The sequence below is a fragment of the Bos mutus genome, chromosome 2 (assembly GCF_027580195.1).
Source record: "Bos mutus isolate GX-2022 chromosome 2, NWIPB_WYAK_1.1, whole genome shotgun sequence".
NCBI classification, from domain to species: Eukaryota; Metazoa; Chordata; class Mammalia; order Artiodactyla; family Bovidae; genus Bos; species Bos mutus.
In genome coordinates this window covers 44,708,137-44,726,908 of record NC_091618.1, presented here as the reverse complement: position 1 = coordinate 44,726,908, position 18,772 = coordinate 44,708,137, and the positions used below count along the sequence as shown (strand labels likewise).

The 18,772-nt window shown below is 38.0% G+C and overlaps 2 protein-coding genes across 2 annotated transcripts in view; one reads left to right on the top strand and one right to left on the bottom strand.

Moving 5' to 3' along the window:
• Window positions 1-7,480, top strand: part of FAM117B (family with sequence similarity 117 member B) — a 73,826-nt gene extending 66,346 nt beyond the window's left edge. Inside the window, exon 8 of the mRNA XM_070388053.1 lies at window positions 3,579-7,480. Coding sequence (XP_070244154.1) covers window positions 3,579-3,897 — 319 coding nt within the window. The 3' untranslated portion in view covers window positions 3,898-7,480. The remainder of the gene's footprint in view (window positions 1-3,578) is intronic.
• Window positions 7,481-13,979: 6,499 nt separating this feature from the next.
• Window positions 13,980-18,772, bottom strand: part of ICA1L (islet cell autoantigen 1 like) — a 58,018-nt gene continuing 53,225 nt past the window's right edge. Inside the window, exon 13 of the mRNA XM_005904257.2 lies at window positions 13,980-17,184. Within this exon, the coding sequence (XP_005904319.2) occupies window positions 17,069-17,184 (116 nt within the window). The 3' untranslated portion in view covers window positions 13,980-17,068. The remainder of the gene's footprint in view (window positions 17,185-18,772) is intronic.

Genomic DNA, 18,772 nt, shown 5'->3' with positions numbered 1-18,772 from the left:
GGTTGTTTCTAAAGAGAGGGAAGAAAGGATGGGGAATATGTATGTATTGTGTGTGTATGGATGGATGGATAAATAAAAGGTGAACCATGACATATAAAATGTTTTATGGCATATCCATCTGTTATTAGAAGGTAAATCTCTTTTTTGAATGCACATAGTTTATTATAAATTTTACTGACATAAAGGATGTGTAGCACACAAAAACTTATTTATTTTTAAATATCTTAATTGTATTCCAAAAAGAAATTAATGGCAGTAACCCAAGAATGGATTTTTTAGAGCTAATTTTAACCTTCTGTCAATAAAACAAGTTACTCAAAGTCTAAAATATTGGTTTCTTTTTGCCCCAGATATGTATGTCATAATTAGAGCAAAACCCACTTTATGCACTAGCATTAAAGCAAGGGTAATTATTGGCCCTAATCTTAAAATTTTAGCTTATTTAATCATTCTTTAAAGTATATTTTTCTAAGTCTTCGTTTTTGCTTAAAGGTAGACTTAAAGATCTGAACCAGGAGTCAGGTGAGGGCTTAGTCTCTTATTTGCATGTTTATTTGCCTGAAAGAAAATAGGTAGTTGGATTTGGGCCCAGAAAGGACAAGACCAGATTTAGCTTTTTTTTTTTTTGATACAGCAAAGACCTTAGCCATTCCTTCTGCACTTAGCAAGTCCTTTTTAATGAAGTCACATAGGCTCTTTCCTGATCCCAGTTAATGAACTCCTTGACCTTAGTTATCTTAGGTTCCTAGATATTATGGCCTCTTTGCAGTATAGAGATTTTTTTAAAAGTATGACAGAACTGCTTCCTCTCTTTCTTTCTTTCTTTCCCTCTCTCCCATTCTAAGTAAATTGGAACCACCATTTCTTAGCTGATAATTTATTCCTGAATTTGAAAAGAAAATTGCATAAGGCTTTAAAAAAAATAGCAATTCCTTACATCAGTATGAAAATACCTATAATAATTATCTAGTCTGACCATCTATTTTTCAGAAATCATCTAGCAAGCAGTTATATCTGTTTTTGAGAAACAGTAACTTTTGGTATAACTTATGGAAAAATAAAATATTTACATTAGTTCTGAGGGTTTCTGTGTGTGTACGTGTTTTGGTTTTTTGACATACTTGTTTCTTAAGTTGAAGAAAGCTTTGTAGTAGTATTAGAACTTGCATCTTCTATTAATAGTGGCATAAGTATTATACTGGTTGTGGATAACGAATTTCTTGGAGAATCTTCTCCTAAAAGTTAAATGGAGTGAAAATTGATTGCTTTTGGTGGGCTGCAGTCATGACTCGAGGGGAGACTGGAAGAGGGGTGGGGGCCTGATACTTTTTTTTTCACTGTTAGTGTTTTGTTTCTTGATCTGTGCCCATTAGACAAGTTATGTTTTTTTATGTTATTTTGTGTGAGATCTGTTGCTAAGTCTGTTTTCATGAAAGCAGAAAGGGAGTTAAACTGATTTTAGGTTCTGTCATTTAAAAAGTCACAGTTATCAGATCATTAGTTGAAGAAAAACTGAACAGTTTTTTTGACTCAAGTATAAATATATGTAATTTTTAAAAGTGTATTTTTTGTGCTGATGGGATGTAGGTGAGAGGGAATTTTAGATTCTCTTTTAGCAGTACAGAGGCTGAGAAACTTATTGATAATAATGATGCTATATAATTAATGTTGTGTTGAGAATTCATTTGAAATGTGATCCCATTTAGGCTAGAGCTGGAACTTGGAGTAGCTACCTACTTAATAGCATTAACAAAACAAATGAATTAGCCTTAAAAAAAAAAAAGGAAGAAGTTTGTTTGTATTTCAGAAATACGAGGTTTCATCCTCAAGATCCATTAGCAGCATTGTGTCTTACGTGATTTTTAGCAAGATAACATCAAACAATAATTAAAAACCTAAGCCTCATTTGAAGGAGGGTATAAAACTTGATTAGCCCTTTTTCCCCCTAATATAAGAATGAAAGTTATCTTTACTAATTCTTCGAAAAAAAAAATACAAGCATTATTTAATTATAGAAACATAATATCAACTTCCTATCTGCTTTAAGGAATTGAAAACCATGTTGTCAGTAAAAATAGAGGGGTGTATGCCCTTCTTACAGTATACCCAAATACACATGTGACCCTAAAAGTACTCACCATATAAAGTTTCCATTTTATCCAAGAATAACAATACACAAGTAAAACAAATTTAAATGATGTAATTTCTTTCTTCTTAAATTATTCTTGCCAAAGATATCCATGGGTAGTATTCACTATTAATAAAATATGCCGGCCCAAAGCACTGCCTATATGGAACATTTTTTTTTTTGCACCTACTCCCCAGGGTTGGTGTTTATTCATTCTTTAAAACTCAGCTCAGATGTTCCTTCCTCTGGAAGTTATCTTCTACCAAACTCCCCCTGTTTCTTTGTGCCAGAGGTTATTCACTCGCTTGTTCTACCTCTAAACAATTTACAGACCATTTTTATCACATCTCTCAGACATGCTTGTGCCAGTTTTTAACCTTTTTTTGCTGTGGACATCTCTGGCAGTTTGGTAACGCCTTTGAAGTGATTCATAGCTGCTCTGAATTATGTTTTAAAAACATATTAAAGATTATAATGGAGACTGATAATACTGGAATGCAGTCTGTCCCTTATACCTCTCTCGTCCCAAGAACTACATATTTAGTATGTCTCCATGTACGTCACTCTATCTTTAGGTCTCCAGAATCTAGTGCAGACGTGGCACACTTGTATTTTTTTTTTTATTAGGAGAGATGAGAACCATACTTTTATCGTATGATCATACTACCTTTCCCCACCTGAATCATGATTTATTTAGGTTCTTCCATTTGACTTTCTTCTTAATTTTGTGTCACCTCCATGTTACTTTAACAGTTTAAATTTTATATTTTTACTTTTAGGGAATACCACTAACACTTGTATCCTTTTCCAGCCATTTGGGTTAATTGTCAAGAGCACCTGAGGAGAGGGAAGGATTTGGCTTCAATAAAACCTTTAGAACACAGGACTGTCGTTAGTTTTACTTTGATTTTACATTTACATTATATTATTCAGGAAATCATTATGGCTGTTAACTCAGAACTGTTTCAAAGAGATTTTTAAGCACACTTGGAGAAGCCAAGCCCAGCAAAGTTTAGTCACGCAGTGGCAAAGCTCAGCAAAAGATAGACATCTTGGGTCATTCATTTCTTTGCCTTTGCCCTTCAAAATAGTACAGACTTTGGAACAATCATAGTGGAACATATTTTTGTCTTTAAACAGCTGGAATATCTTTTGCTTTAGGAAATTCTTTATTCACATTGGCTGTCTTAGAGCTTCACTGAGATGCCTGAGCATCCTGTGTGGAGCCTGGGCTTGCCAGGGAGCTGAAATCAACAGTTAAACTCATGTCCTTCCAGCATTCTGAGATGCATAATTCAAATCATGTGTCCTTTGGTTGATGGCATTTGGAGCCTTAGACATAGCTTGAGTTTTGTTTTCCTTTTTTGTGTCTATAAGTTGTTGTTTTTTAAAGAAAAAACTTCTGGTGTTTCGTGACTTAAAAGTCTTGGGTTATTTATTCTGTGTCTAGGCCAAAACAACTTCACGAAATCCCGGCCTTTTACTGTCCTGACAAAAACAAGGTGAATTTCATTCCTAAGAGCGGCTCTGCTTTCTGCCTTGTCAGCATCCTGAAGCCACTCCTCCCCACACCAGATCTTACCCTCAAGGGCTCTGGCCATAGCCTGACCGTCACCACTGGCATGACCACCACTCTGCTGCAGCCCATCGCTGTGGCCTCCCTGTCTACAAACACAGAGCAAGATCGAGTCTCTCGAGGAACAAGTACAGTCCTGCCCCCCGCCTCTCTCCTCCCCACACCAGAACCCATTGAGGAAGCAGAAGGATAGGTCCCAGTGCTGTGAGGCTGGAGTTCTGGGCAACTGAGAACCTCCTCGACCCCTTGGCAGCGATGGCATCGTGGCTCCTGGTTGGCTGTGAAGTGCCCCAGCTCTTCCACACTGATGCGGCGTGGCGTGGCTGCTGGAAGGGAGCGGCCCCTCTGGAGGCCGGCCCTCAGCGCCGAGCCTGCCTTTGCTTAAAGCACCGGTTGAAACAAGAAAAAGGTATCATTCTTTGCTTTTGGAGGGCCAATATCACGTTTTTTGTTCTCAAATTAGACTTTTTTGAAAAAAACAAAAAACTGATCCCTGCAAACATGATTCCTGAAGGGAGACGTGAATGATGCTGCAAGAACCATCTTTTCTATGAAAATGACTATTTTATACCAATGTTACATTTTCTGGAAACGTAGCAAACAGGATGTTCTTTGGTGGCCTCTGTTTCTTGTTTCCCTTTCTAGATGTGTGCTTTTCTCAGCTGTTTTCAGCTTTGGGACCAAAGGGATTGTTGACATTTTCCTAGCAATCTTAATCTCATGACTGTGTTCTTTCTCCCAAACAAGAATTGATAGGTTAATAATACCTTGAACCAAGTACATATATAAAAAAGATAAAAAGCAATATGAGTACATTATGTGACTTATGTTTTCTGATGTCAGAAGTTTGTGCTTTGGGTGAAATATTTGTAAAACTGCTGTTTTCTTCACTACTCTTGTATACATTTCACCACGTTGTCAGAAATTATAATCTGGAGACAAGTGCTTTAATATTTTCTCACCCATCATTGGAACTTGGTTTAAAAGTCAGCGAGCCAAAAGGAAACTTAACTGCCCAGTGTTGACTGCTAGCTAGGAGTAAGGAGCCCCTTGGATTTTCTGCGCAGTATTTATCACAGGAACACCCTTCTGTCCCGTGGGTGTCATTCTACCTTTAACCGTCACTGTATCATAGCCCCAAGAGATCCTGAAAATGGCTGTGCATGGATTTCCTCCTCTGCTTTTGTGATGTTGTCGTCTTGTGGATTTGGTCTGGGTTAGTAGTTTGCCAGGAGTGTGATCCATTGAATAGCAACCCTTAGTCACAGAATCTTGAGACTGACGTTTCCTTTGTGGTGGCTGGCACTGAGATATGTTGCCTATAGATTTTGCTAGTTTTTGCTCCAGCATTCCACACAGAGGGGGAAAAACAGGCCAGAAGGGCTTTGGAGCATAAACAGCAGGAATCTTTGAAGAATTGGGGATTTAGTCCGATCTTAACACAAGCACTGCCAGTATCACGTGACAGCAGGCTTCGTGTCTGGATATGTGGTATTAAGGAGCAGCGCGTTTTAAAGTTACAGCCTTGTTGATAGAAAGCATCCTTCTAAGATCTTCGTAAACTACCTTATGATGCAATAATTTAATGTTCCTATACATATTATAGGAAGAGAACATTTAAATACTGTAAAAGGGATTCGGTTTAGAAGGTTACTATGTCAGTTTGTCCAGATATATCCCATCAAAGAAAACCTAGTGGTAGCAAATCTTCTGAAAGGACTTCTTATATTTAAGTACCTTTAAAACATCTAAATAATTAAAAATATGCCCTGTTAAAAATGGAGATGGATTTAGGCAAGTTAGGTAAACAACATTTGAACAGTCTCAGGTTTCAGTTGGTAGGCCTGATGAATTTTGGTTCCTTTTCCACCCAAAACTGATTTAGCTGGAATTAGTACATTGTGGCTTCCAAATTGGAAAAGCTCAGTTATTCAAGGTCTAAGTGTTCTCTGGTGGGTTGGTTTTTGAGAACCTTGATTATTTGACGTTACCATTTCACCACCGAGAACCGTTCTGTGAGAAGTACAGAAAAGGGCAAAACAGATCAGGTGAGCTGGTGTTGAAGGTTGGAAGTTAAAAAGTAAGGTTTCAGAAAAATCCCCCATCAGTTTTTGGATTACCTGAATTCTGTTAAATCTCTGTTCTTTTCCTTGCCTCAGACTTACTTCTTTTCCCACCTGGACATGGTCACAAGGGTGTTTTACCAAAATGCCACTTTGTAATACAGTTTCTCTTCTTACTGTGTTGTGCACGTTTGTCTAACACATCTTTCTGTAGAGTATTCATATATCCTTAATCTACAGTAATTTAAAATCAGAATGGGAGACAGTTTTAAGATACTATCATTTTCATAGTCTTATAGGTGGAACTTTTAATGTTTGGCTGTAAGGAGAATGTGAATTTGCAGGTAAATGAATTATATGGCAACCGGACATAGCCCTCGTGTTTGGGAGAAATAGAGCCTGAGGTTTGAAGGAAGGAAAAAAGGTACAAGGTATAAAAAAACTCTTAACTGCCAGTGCCAAAGGGCTAAATTTTAAGTTTATGAGCTTTATGCCGTCTTGAAAAAATATTGATTGTAGTCCATTTAGCTTTTATTTAACCTTGGTGCACAGATGGTTGACTTTTTTTTTAAATGGGTCTACTCTTAATAGAATGCATAATATTGTTTTCTAAAATTACATTCCATAATTATCTTGTTATTCTGTAGAAAACTGTACAGAAGGTAAGTAAACCAGAATAGCTTCAATGGAAATACAATTTAAATTTTTAAAAAATTTTGAATAAATGTACTTCCATTGCGGTAAAAGAAACAGGTGGCTTGTATATTTCAGCAAAAGGAAGCTATTCTCTGGTTATTAACTTTGTCAGTGTTGTTATTTTTACTCTTAAACAGTTTCTTCCTTGCTGTGATAAAAATATATACATTTACTGTTTCTGATCATGACCAAGTCTGTATTACTTGTCAAATTTAGATCTTAAGTTGTCATGGCTTTTGTGAACAGTTATGTTTTTAAAATACCTGTTTTGCTTCTTTGATTAATACGGTGAGCATGGATGCCAAAATTATTTTTTAATTAGATTCATTTTTTTAAAACTATTTCTGATGTTTGTGACAAGCCAAATCAGCCTTTTAGAAGGTGCTACTGCTAACTGTGGAGTAACTGGCAACAAGGAAGCCCCCACCCCCCTTTTTTCCCCTAATGGTTGGCTTTTACTGGGAAAAGGTATTTTAAAAAATAGCAGAGTTTATAGCCTCCTCTGTGTCCATGATTAGGACTGGATTGTCAGAATTTTCTTTTGTTAAAGAACGTAAAAGAAAAATCGCCACTACTGAATTTATTAAATATAACTCTGAAGATTCATTCCTTAATGCTTAGAATTTTGATGTTTCAAGACTAGACCAGTGGAAGTGCTGAATTTGCATTCAGAAAGCTAAAACACTTAATTTCGCACTTTAAGGTTTAAGTTTTACTCTTCCTAAATTAGGGGTAAGCAGATCAGCCCTGAACAATATTTTGTTTATACAATCCTGTTGATGGATATAATTTATGTTTTTTAAAAGTCTTTATTTTTCATTTCTGTTAAAGCTGTGTAAATCTTTTTCAAATGCAATTTTTAAAGTTTTGTTTTTCTAACAAAATTCTCCCCCAAAACTGCATTTCCAATGGTGATATTGTTACTGTGTACTTATGTATTCCCTATATCTGAACACTTGTTGCTGCCTCACAAGAAAATGGAACTTTTATGTTAAAAATAAAGTCTGTTCTTCTTGAGAGTTTTTTTCTGTGTACTTTTATGAATATTGCCTCAAATGCAAATTTCTTTTCAGATATTTCTAACTTGAAAAAACTTTAGTATATTTTCACAAGTAGAATAATGAATTTGTATTAAGTAGCAGGATATATAATATTCTCAGTTGTTCTTCCTTACTTCCTTGCTACCTCCTCCTCCCTCTAGAACTGAGAGTGCCTGGTATTTGTGGTAAGTGCTAAGCAGACGTTAAAATATCAGCAAGCGCACTGAACGATGTACCTGTAATTCAGTACTTTACAGGTTAAGAGATTTAGCTGGGGGCAGTCACTTAATTTCATTCTAAATTACACATAAAGGAGTTTTTTCCCTTTTGGTAATTCGTTCTTGCTAAGCCAGGTATATTCTTCCTTTGTGACAAAGGTTTATAGATGCAAGGCAGTTGTTAGCTTGAGGGTTTAGTCTGTATGAAGATTGTATGCAGTATAATCTCTTAGAAAGCAGGGTCACCTTTTAAGTGAAATAAGTGTCATCATGGCTGCCTGTCATAAAAGTGGTCACCAAATTACTTTGTAAGAAATTCTAAAAATTATTTCTGGGGGGAAAACATTAACCATAATTTGGATATATATATATGTGTGTATATACATACATCCATACATAAACACACAAATATATAAACACATAATGTAACATAGCATCAAATATGAAGAGAATCTCTCAAACTGGTGTAACATTTTCTTCCATTTTTCTTTTTTTCTGTCTTTTCCCTCCACCTTTAAAGAGGTTGAGAGGAGAAAATTTAGATCTTAAGTTGGGTGTGCCTGATTTTCTCTGTTTTTTAATTTTTTTGCTTTGATTCATTAATATTAAATATACCCCCTCTCCCCAAAAGTTTTTAGGTCTATAATGATTCTTTCCCTTTAATTTCTTTTAAGTGGCTGGTTGTGAAATACTTAGCATCCCCTTCCTAGGAGTTCCCTGCTGATGTATATCATTTTTTCCCTTGCTAGACCTCTATTAGAATGGGCTTCCCTGATGGCTCAGACAGTAAAGAATCTGCCTGCAATGCAGGAAACCCAGGTTTGATTCCTGGGTCAGAAAGTTCCCCTGGAGGAGGAAATGGCAACCCACTGCAGTACTCTTGCCTGGAGAATTCCATGGACAGAGGAGCTTGGTGGGCCACAGTCCATGGGGTTGCAAAGAGTCAGACAAGACTGAGCGACCCACACTTTCACTTCTATTAGAACATGGCAGGATAATGTAGGTGACTTCACAGGTGGCGCAGTGGTAAAAGAATCCACCTGCCAATGTAGGAGACTCGAGACGTGGGTTTGTTCCCTGGTTCAGGAAGATCCCCTTGAGTAGGAAATGGCAACCCACTCCAGTTATTTTTGCCTGGAAAATTCCATGAACAGAGGAGCCTGCCAGACTCCAGTCCATGGGGTTTTAGAGTTAGACACAACTGACTGATGATATAAATAACCTTTGTATCTCTTTAGTTCAGTGTTTTCAAACTGTTTGGGTCTTGAAATGAATTATATAGGTCTAGCTAACATTTTTTTAATGAAATATAACAAAAAATATAAGTATATTCAGACATGAGGGGAATAGTATTTGTATGTAAAGCTTTTGCTAGCCTTGAAAGTGAACGTGAAAGTCAGTCCTGTCAGACTTTTTGCGACCCCTTGAATATACAGTCCATGGAATTCTCCAGGCCAGAATACTGGAGTGGGTAGTCATTCCTTTCTCCAAGGGATCTTCTTAATTTAGGGATTGGGAAGGGATCTGACCAAGGGATCAAATCCAGGTCTCCCGCATTGCGGCCAGATTCTTAACCGGCTGAGCCAGCAGGGGAGCCCTTAGTAGCCACAGGGATACATATGTACTAGGTTGTAAAGTAAAATACATTTCTTATTGTGAGTTGTCATCAAAAATGATTTGAAAAATACTGTTGTAGATACAACTTTTATATATATGTGTTTTGGGGTTGGTCTGCTATCTTAACAGGGAGACTGCAGTCTTTAAGGATACTGTTTCTACTTTTTAGTAACTATCTCCAAATTGCTGGTTTTATTTAAAAATTTCTCTTTAGTGGTTTGCATCTTCCTCACATGGAGTGTTTAACTCCATATACTCTTTGATTTTATACAGAAGTATGGGTACATCATACTAAATCATTGTTTTGGAGAAGACTATCACGGAGCTCAGGGCTTCCCTGGTAGCTCAGTTCATAAAGAATCTGCCTACATCGGAGGAGACCCCAGTTCAATTCCGGGGTCAGGAAGATCCGCTGGAGAAGGGATAGGCTACCCACTCCAGTATTCTTGGACTTCCCTTATGGCTCAGCTGGTAAGGAATCCACCTGCAATGTGGGAGACCTGGGTTCAAACTCTGGGTTGGGAAGATCGCTTGGAGAAGGGAAAGGCTACCCACTCCAGTATTCCAGCCTGGAGAATTCCATGGACGTATAGGCCACAGTGTCGCAAAGAGTCAGACGTGACTGAGCGACTTTCTATCATGGAGCTTTGATGGCCAAAAACCAGGAGTATGACCATTCATCTCAGTTCCATGTCTTAAGCAGTTATTTTTGAGATCATCGGGATCATTCAGAGGAGATCCAGGAAAAGCCCAAGATTTAGGGCCACAATTCGGGAACTAGTTCTGGCTCTGCAGCTTAATGGTCATGGGATCTTAAGCAAAGAAGTCACCTCTTTGAACTTCAGTTTTCTGATGTGATTTCAGGAAATGCTGATGACAATGCTAGTCAGTTAGATGGCGACTATGAAAATAACAAAACTGGAAGCAAACACATGTTATCTTCTCCTTTCTCTTTTGTTGGGTAAGTTTATTCATTCCTTAGAAAAGCCACAAGTTGTTGATCAGGGAAAATGATCCCATGAAAATTCATTTTACCTTGTAAAGTGTAATACAGTCAAGGGTGTTTAGCTGAAATCATAATAAAGGTAGGTAACACTTTCTGATAGCTTTCCACGTGCCACAGGCTTAGTGCTTACAGAACTCTAGGAAGCCAGATACTGCTAGTTACTATCTTATAAATCACAAGATCAGAATTAGATTAACTTATCCATGGTCATATATCTGAAAAATGTCAAAATCTGGCTTTGAACCAAGTCTGACTCCACAATTTAGACTTAACCACAAAGCCTTACTGCTACTTCTCCTGTAACAATGACATTAATAAAATATAAGTGTCCGGTATCATTGCAGATTATGTGCCCTTGGGTCATTGCCTCATTTGCTCTTTGTGGTATTCATTGGTTCAACTGCTGGCAGTTTGGTTTGGAGGGCAAAGAGAAAGTAAGCTGGTTAAACATCAGTTCCTGACCAAGCAAGTTAGTGACACAAATCCTCAAGCTCTGGTTTTTAATGTTGCTACAGCTGCAGAAATTCAAAAGAAATATTTTAATTTGAGAAGCATATCTTTTAGGGGCTTCCCCGGTGGCTCAGATGGTAAAGAATCTGCCTACAATGCAGGACACCCAGGTTTGATCCCTGGGTTGAGAAGATTCTTTGGAGAAGGGAATGGCTACCCACTCCAGTATTCTTGCTGGAGAATCCCATGGACAGAGAAGCCTGGCAGGCTATATATAGTCCATGAAGTCTTAAAGTGTCAGAAACGACTGAGTGACTTTCACTATCTTTTTTAGAGAGGCAAAAAGTGGGGCTTTCAATCACATTTTTGGTGAGTTTTTTTTAATGTGACTTTTTGAGGTAAAGACTTAGTAATTTTTAGTCTGTTACTTTGCATGCCCATTTCAGACACAGTAAAATCACCCAGATGACAGTTTAGTTCCTATGTAACATTAATAGGAGTTACCCCTAGATGGTCAGGCTGTGGAGGATTTCTTGGTCTTCTACTTTTCCAGACTTTTTAAATGAGAGAGCATTATTTTGAAATGGGATAAAGAAATTTTTTTAAAGGTAGTAACACGCCCTTCAAAATCTTACCTGTTAACACTCACCTCACCTTCATCTCCAGTTTGTACTTATTTTTTGGATGCTGAATGGTTTTATTTACATCACTGAGTACAGAACCATGTCTTGAATTTAGATGCCAAGGACAGTTCTTAATGAACTCCGTGTGTGTGCATGCTTAGTCGCTCAGTTATGTCTGACTCTTTGTGATGCAATGGACTGGAGCCCACCAGGCTTCTCTGTCCATGGGGATTCTCCAGACAAGAATACTGGAGTGGGATGCCATGCCCTCCTCCAGGGGATCTTCCTGACCTAGGTGTCAAATTCATGTTTCCTGTGTCTCCTGCATTTCAGGCGGATCTTTTACCCACTGAGCCATCGGGGAACTCTTTAGTCTTCTTTTTTTAAAAAAATTTTTATTTTATTTATTTATTTTAATCATTTATTTATTATTTATCATTTATTTATTATTTTTTTTTTTACTTTACAATATTGTATTGGTTTTGCCATACATCAACATGAATCCGCCACAGGTGTACACATGTTCCCCATCCTGAACTCCCCTCCCACCTCCGTCCCCGTACCATCCCTCTGGGTCATCCCAGTGCACCAGCCCCAAGCATCCTGTATCCTGCATCAAACCTGGACTGGCGATTTGTTTCTTACATGATATTATACATGTTTCAATGCCATTCTCCCAAATCATCCCACCCTCTCCCTCTCCCACAGAGTCCAAAAGACTGTTCTATACATCTGTGTCTCTTTTGCTGTCTCGTATACAGGGTTATCGTTACCATCTTTCTAAATTCCATATATATGCATTAGTATACTGTATCGGTGTTTTTCTTTCTGGCTTCACTCTGTATAATCGGCTCTAGTTTCACCCACCTCATTAGAACTATTTCAAATGTATTGGCTGAGTAATACTCCATTGTGTATATGTACCACAGCTTTCTTATCCATTCATCTGCTGATGGACATCTAGGTTGCTTCCATGTCCTGGCTATTATAAACGGTGCTGCAGTGAACATTGGGGTACACGTGTCTCTTTCAATTCTGGTTTCCTTGGTGTGTATGCCCAGCAGTGGGATTGCTGGGTCATAAGGCAGTTCGATTTCCAGTTTTTTAAGGAACCTCCACACTGTTCTCCATAGTGGCTGTACTAGTTTGCATTCCCACCAACAGTGTAAGAGGGTTCCCTTTTCTCCACATCCTTTCCAGCATTTATTGCTTGTAGACTTTTGGATCACAGCCATTCTGACTGGCGTGAAATGGTACCTCATTGTGGTTTTGATTTGCATTTCTCTGATAATGAGTGATGTTGAGCATCTTTTCATGTGTTTGTTAGCCATCTGTATGTCTTCTTTGGAGAAATGTCTGTTTAGTTCTTTGGCCCATTTTTTTATTGGGTTATTTTTCTGGAATTGAGCTGCAGGAGTTGCTTGTATATTTTTGAGATTAGTTGTTTGTCAGTTGCTTCATTTGCTATTATCTTCTCCCATTCTGAAGGCTGTCTTTTCACCTTGCTTATAGTTTCCTTTGTTGTGCAGAAGCTTTTAATTTTAATTAGGTCCCATTTGTTTATTTTTGCTTTTATTTCCAGTATTCTGGGAAGTGGGTCATAGAGGATCCTGCTGTGATTTATGTCGGAGAGTGTTTTGCCTATGTTCTCCTCTAGGAGTTTTATAGTTTCTGGTCTTACATTTAGATCTTTAATCCATTTTGAGTTTATTTTTGTGTATGGTGTTAGAAAGTGTTCTAGTTTCATTCTTTTACAAGTGGTTGACCAGTTTTCCCAGCACCACTTGTTAAAGAGATTGTCTTTTCTCGATTGTATGTCCTTGCCTCCTTTGTCAAAGATAAGGTGTCCATAGGTGCGTGGATTTATCTCTGGGCTTTTATTTTGTTCCATTGATCTATATTTCTGTTTTTGTGCCAGTACCATACTGTCTTGATGACTGTGGCTTTGTAGAAGAGCCTGAAGTCAGGCAGGTTGATTCCTCCAGTTCCATTCTTCTTTCTCAAGATTGCTTTGGCTATTCGAGGTTTTTTGTATTTCCATACAAATTGTGAAATTATTTGTTCTAGCTCTGCGAAAAATACCGTTGGTAGCTTGATAGGGATTGCATTGACTCTATAGATTGCTTTGGGTAGTATACTCATTTTCACTATATTGTTTAGTCTTCTTTTAAGTTGCACATAAAACATGGGAGAAGATAGACTGTGACCCATCCTAACAATAAGCATTTTTCTTCCCATCCTGCTCTTCAGGTTTTCTTTGGTATATTTAAACGAACCCTTATTGTTGTGTGTTTTAAATGCATTACTTTCAGTACTGCTGAATTGGTTAATATGTTAAAGTTTGTAGTTTAATGTAAAGTTAAAGTTTCCCAGTTTAATGTCTACATCCCAAGATTCTGGGTGTGTTTCACTGCTCAAGGTAAGGAAATGCAGGGCCCTGCCAGTGCTATGGAAGATAGAAGTAACTGGATCAGTTAATCCTGGCTTTCTATTCCTCCTGTCAGCAAATCAAGTTAAATAATATGGCTTATATTTCACTGGTTATTGCGTCCAGGCTCAGAACTTTGCTGTTTAGTATTCTGTATTTTGTTACTAACAGTATTTACACAAAGAACACACATTCTGTTATTTCCCATATCTTACAAAGTCCCTCCTGCATGAAATAGAAAGAATCAGTCTCACAAGGATATTAATTGCCCTGGTTTTATTTTCATTCTGTGGTATCTGTATCATTCAAACTACCTTCTTACTACTATGGTCCTGAGGTAAAAACCAATGTTTTTGAATAGGGAAACAACAACTAGATTTGTATTGAACACTTTAGAAAATAAACTTTTTAATGCCATCTTATAGTTTTATTATTAATAAAAGAGGCTCAGAAAAATAGCACATTCAAACTTCCTTTGTTCGTACACAGTTAAGACCTTTACATTTCCAGATGGTCTGAAATACAAACACTTTTTCATTGTGCAAATACTGAAACCTGTTTTGTTAAAACAGGTTGTTTCTAATCATATCAGAGTTATGTTTTACACTTAATGAAAGATTTCAAAAAATACAAAGTCACACCAATTTGATCTTAATCTGCCCTAAAGTTGGTTGAAGAAAGATTAGGCAAATTTTAGTTCTTCTGGGGGCTCTTCTAAGTTTAAATGCATTTTTGTCTGCTATTAAAAAGTATAAGATAGCTATCCCCCCCCACTCAACATAAAAAGCATTCATTTATTTTGATAAGAGTTGTTCTCAGCTCACCCTTGGTTAAGGTTAATTCATTTATTTATTGAATGGTGGTTCTAGATTTAAGCAAATAGCAACTGACCACCTTTCTGTTCTATGTTTATCCTGTCCTTTCCTTTCACTCCCAACTGAATATGTGCTTGGTTTGCTATTATACCTATTTTAAGTGTAATACAGCCAAATTTCTGTTTCTGGCTCTTAAATTAATGATTGAGCTTCAAATAACTAACCTTGAGTAAAAATAAAGTTTTAAATGTGCACTTCAAAAATGGAGTCATTAGACTTGCTGAAGTTGTAACTGGACTTTCTAAGGCAGTGTTGCTTTTGGGTTAAAGGAGCAAATGGATACTCTGTTGAAAGCAAAAATGTTAGAGAAACTAAGAACTGAATAATACAAATTCTGATATGTTTCTATTTTTTGATAACCTTTGCTCTTGGAAAACTGGGGGGCAGTATCCCCCCTACATCCACTGTCAGGGATTTAGGCCTAGGGAGAGTACTGGTTTTCCTCTTTGTTTACGCCATAACAAGGACTGCTCCGCATGGATGTGAGGGAGCTATACAAGTATTTTTTAACTAATGCATTAGTGAGAATTAATAAGAGAAAAATGGCAAAACTCAAGACAATTAACACTTTCTGAGGTACTCCCAAAGTTGAGAGCTCAGAGTGACCATGGGTATAGACTTCAGATTGTGATTCATAATCATGACCCTGGTGATGGATTTTGGTGGAACAATGTACTGCACTGGCAAATGTCACTGAATACAAAGGGAGAGTTACAAAATGCTTAAGGGTTAAACCAAGTAAATATGAATAAGCACGTGAAAATATTTTAAGGAAAGTTTTACAGACTCTTTTAAGTCCATATTCCTGACCCTCAGTTAAGGTCTTTCTAGCCAGCCACTACTTGACCACAGTTGTGGTTTTCCAAAGACCCTGTGGGCGGTTCAGATCGTAGTTAGGCCAGACTGCTATGGATGGGAAGTGGACTGCGATTTACCTGCCCTAGTCACTCCTAAGAAAATGTTTTTTCTATATACAGTGACTCAGAGATTACAAGCAATTCTCCTGTAAATAATAGTTAAGCTTGCTTGGAACTAGGAGTATAGTGAAATCTGCTGTGAACATGTTCGTGAACATGGTCACTTATGCAGATACAATGGACTGGATGATGATGAAACAGGACAGCGGGTGAACTGCCTCAGAACTAAGGCTGGGCAGGAAGAAAGAACAGGACATAGAGTGACTGTGTCTACAATGGCTGTGCTTGTATCAGCATATACTTCAACTTCCATTAAAGGACCTGCCTTCTGATACTTAAGACTCTAAACCTTCCAAGGGTAAGTTTGTCCTTAGTAATCAAACAGAACCTCAGCTGATGTCACCCACAGAAAAGTGGAAAAATGAAAGACTGCTTTACTGATGGTATAGAGCTTTCTGTAACTGTGCCAGAAAGTATTCTGGGTTAAATCATGTTAAGAAATACTGGGTAAGTATTGCACATCTGTTCGAGGGTGAGTTAATCAGATTTTTCCCTCATTCAAGTAGACGTTTCCGGGTGGTTGCAGGAATACGACTGCCAGTTGCCCAGGGAGTATCCTCCCTGGTCTTCTTTCAGGCAGCGTGTGAATACAGGGCACTGTGACGGCAGTGTGTGAAGACTTAGGCCTGAAGACAAAATGAAGTACAACGTCTGAAATACTGTTGGACAGTCCTGTGGTTTATAAGATGGGAAGAGAATTTTCTGTTTCTACAGAGGGTGGACTTAGCAAATAACTCGTCCTGCTACTTTCCCCAAAAAATTCAATAATGAAATTGGAGGGTGTCCATGATTTTGTATGAAGGAAAAGAACTGAGATACTACATTTTAGCCTCCAAGTGGAGAGAACAAATACCAAGTTTCTCTGTGATTTCATCAAAGAAAACTGAGTTCTCAAATCTTATTCTACCTTTCTAAAGACAAAACTAGTCTTGTTTCTAGTGCTATGTTCCACAACAGAAAATCCCCCCTGCCAGTGTTTTATTTAAAAACCAACCCCAAATCACAACCCAGTTTACATGCTGTCCTTTATCTATATATAGAAATCTCATAGCCAGCAAGGCAACTCATACATAAAAGATTTTCCAAATAAATAAACCCAATCCCTACTAAGTTTTGGTATCAATTTCAGACTCAATGGTTTTGTAAAGTTTTACATATATTACCAACTGCTGCAAATCCAAGATATTAAATAGACACTTAATGTATAAAAATGTGGTTGGTCCTTACCATCTGTCTAAAGTTGGCTGTCAAGTGTTAAATTTGCAAACACAATGTCTTCATATGTGAGTGACAACATAAACTCCTTTTCACTAAGGCAGTAAGTTGCAAAACTGGTGTCTCAAGGCCATTGAAGTGGCATCGTAACTTCAGTCAAGCATTAAGAAGTTCATCATCTGAGTGTCCGATAGCATCTGGGTTTGAAAGTGGATCCAAGTCTGCAAATAGATTGAACCAGGCTGACATGTCTTGGTTACCACTGTTGGGAGCTAGTAAAAAAAAAAAAAGAAAAAAACACATTGAAGAGTCCCAGATTTTTAAAAAATCACATCACTGTACCACATTTATAATTTTAAAGTAGATGCTGCTTCTTTTGAATCAAATTTAAGACAACTGACAAGAATAAACATCGATTATGTCTCCTTGAGGATAATTTGGAAAGCTAATTGCATGTTGCTCTGAGAAGGACTTGATTAAAAGTGAAAAGGCAGGAAGTAATAGAAGACTCTCAGATAAGGCTCAAGGTTAAAAGTAACCTTTGTTCCTACACTTGCAAACTTAGTGCTTGGAATACATATTTATTATCAAAGTAATCTTAAAATGTAGATGTAGGGAGGAAACAATCCCCTAATCCTGTCTCTCAGCAGTTGTCCTTTTCATTTACAGTTGTTTTGTCTTTTCCACGTGTACTTTACAAATTTTTGATAAATATGGAGTGAATTATGTCTCAGATACAACTTCCTGTTAACCAACTCTCTCCCTGTGGAGAATGGAAAATTGCATATATGGATAATCTACAAGTAATGGGCAGATAGTCAAGAATAATACATTTATGCTGAAGGCTGGGGCTAGTGAACGACTGTTCAGTGGCATGGACAGTGGGTCATCTCAGAAGGCCAGGGGGTCCAGAAAGCAGGGCTGAGACCCAGGGGACAATCCGAAGGTTACATATGAGACCAGAGATGCAGTGGACAGAGGACGGAAGGCAATCCAACTCACGAGGCTAAAGCAACCCTCTCTTACAAGCATGGCTATCACTTTACACAGAGGAGGGGGCTGGAGACTGGGCTGTGGGGATCCCAAGCCTCAGGGATCTGGACAGAGTGAAAGGCAGCTTTGTGTATCCAGTTCTGTTTCTGGGAACCCCAAGGTAGTGTCAGTGATGCCCACACAAAATTCTGGCTCTGAGTCCTGGGTGTACTACCTACTAATAAGTAATAATGAGCAAGTCATTTAACCTTGGGTCCTCTTGCTTCCTCATTTGTAAAGATCATATAATTTATTATTAAACCAGGATACTTGAGAGGAAGTAGGGCGGGGTGGGGCTTTTAATAATTAAACTTGAAGAACAGTGTCAAGCAGGACATTTGATCATTAACACCTGAACTCCCTCAAACAGCTGTTGAGAGGTTCTGATGAGCATACAAAAATCGTACAGTATTCTACAAATGTGGCATGGTTTTATATTTATCTGTCACAGTGGGAAATGAAGGTCTTAATTATGTTATTTTCATGGGGGCTTTCCTTGTGCACTTTTCTTGCCTACAGAGATTCTTAGAGGACAACAAGTAGAGGGTGAAGGAGTGAGTCAGGTGGCGCTAGTGGTAGAGTCCAGCTGCCAGTGCAGGAGGCATAAGAGACGTGGGTTCAATTCCCTAAGTTGGGAAGACCCCCTGGAGGAGGGCACAGCAACCCACTCCAGTATTCTTGCCTGGAGAATCCCTTAGACAGAGGAGCCTGCTGGGCTATGGGTGGCCCAGAGTCAGACATGACTGCAGCGACTTAGCACGCACACATGTATAGAGAAAAAGAGCCTAAATAACTAATTTTCATACAGTAAAAGCAACCATAAAAATA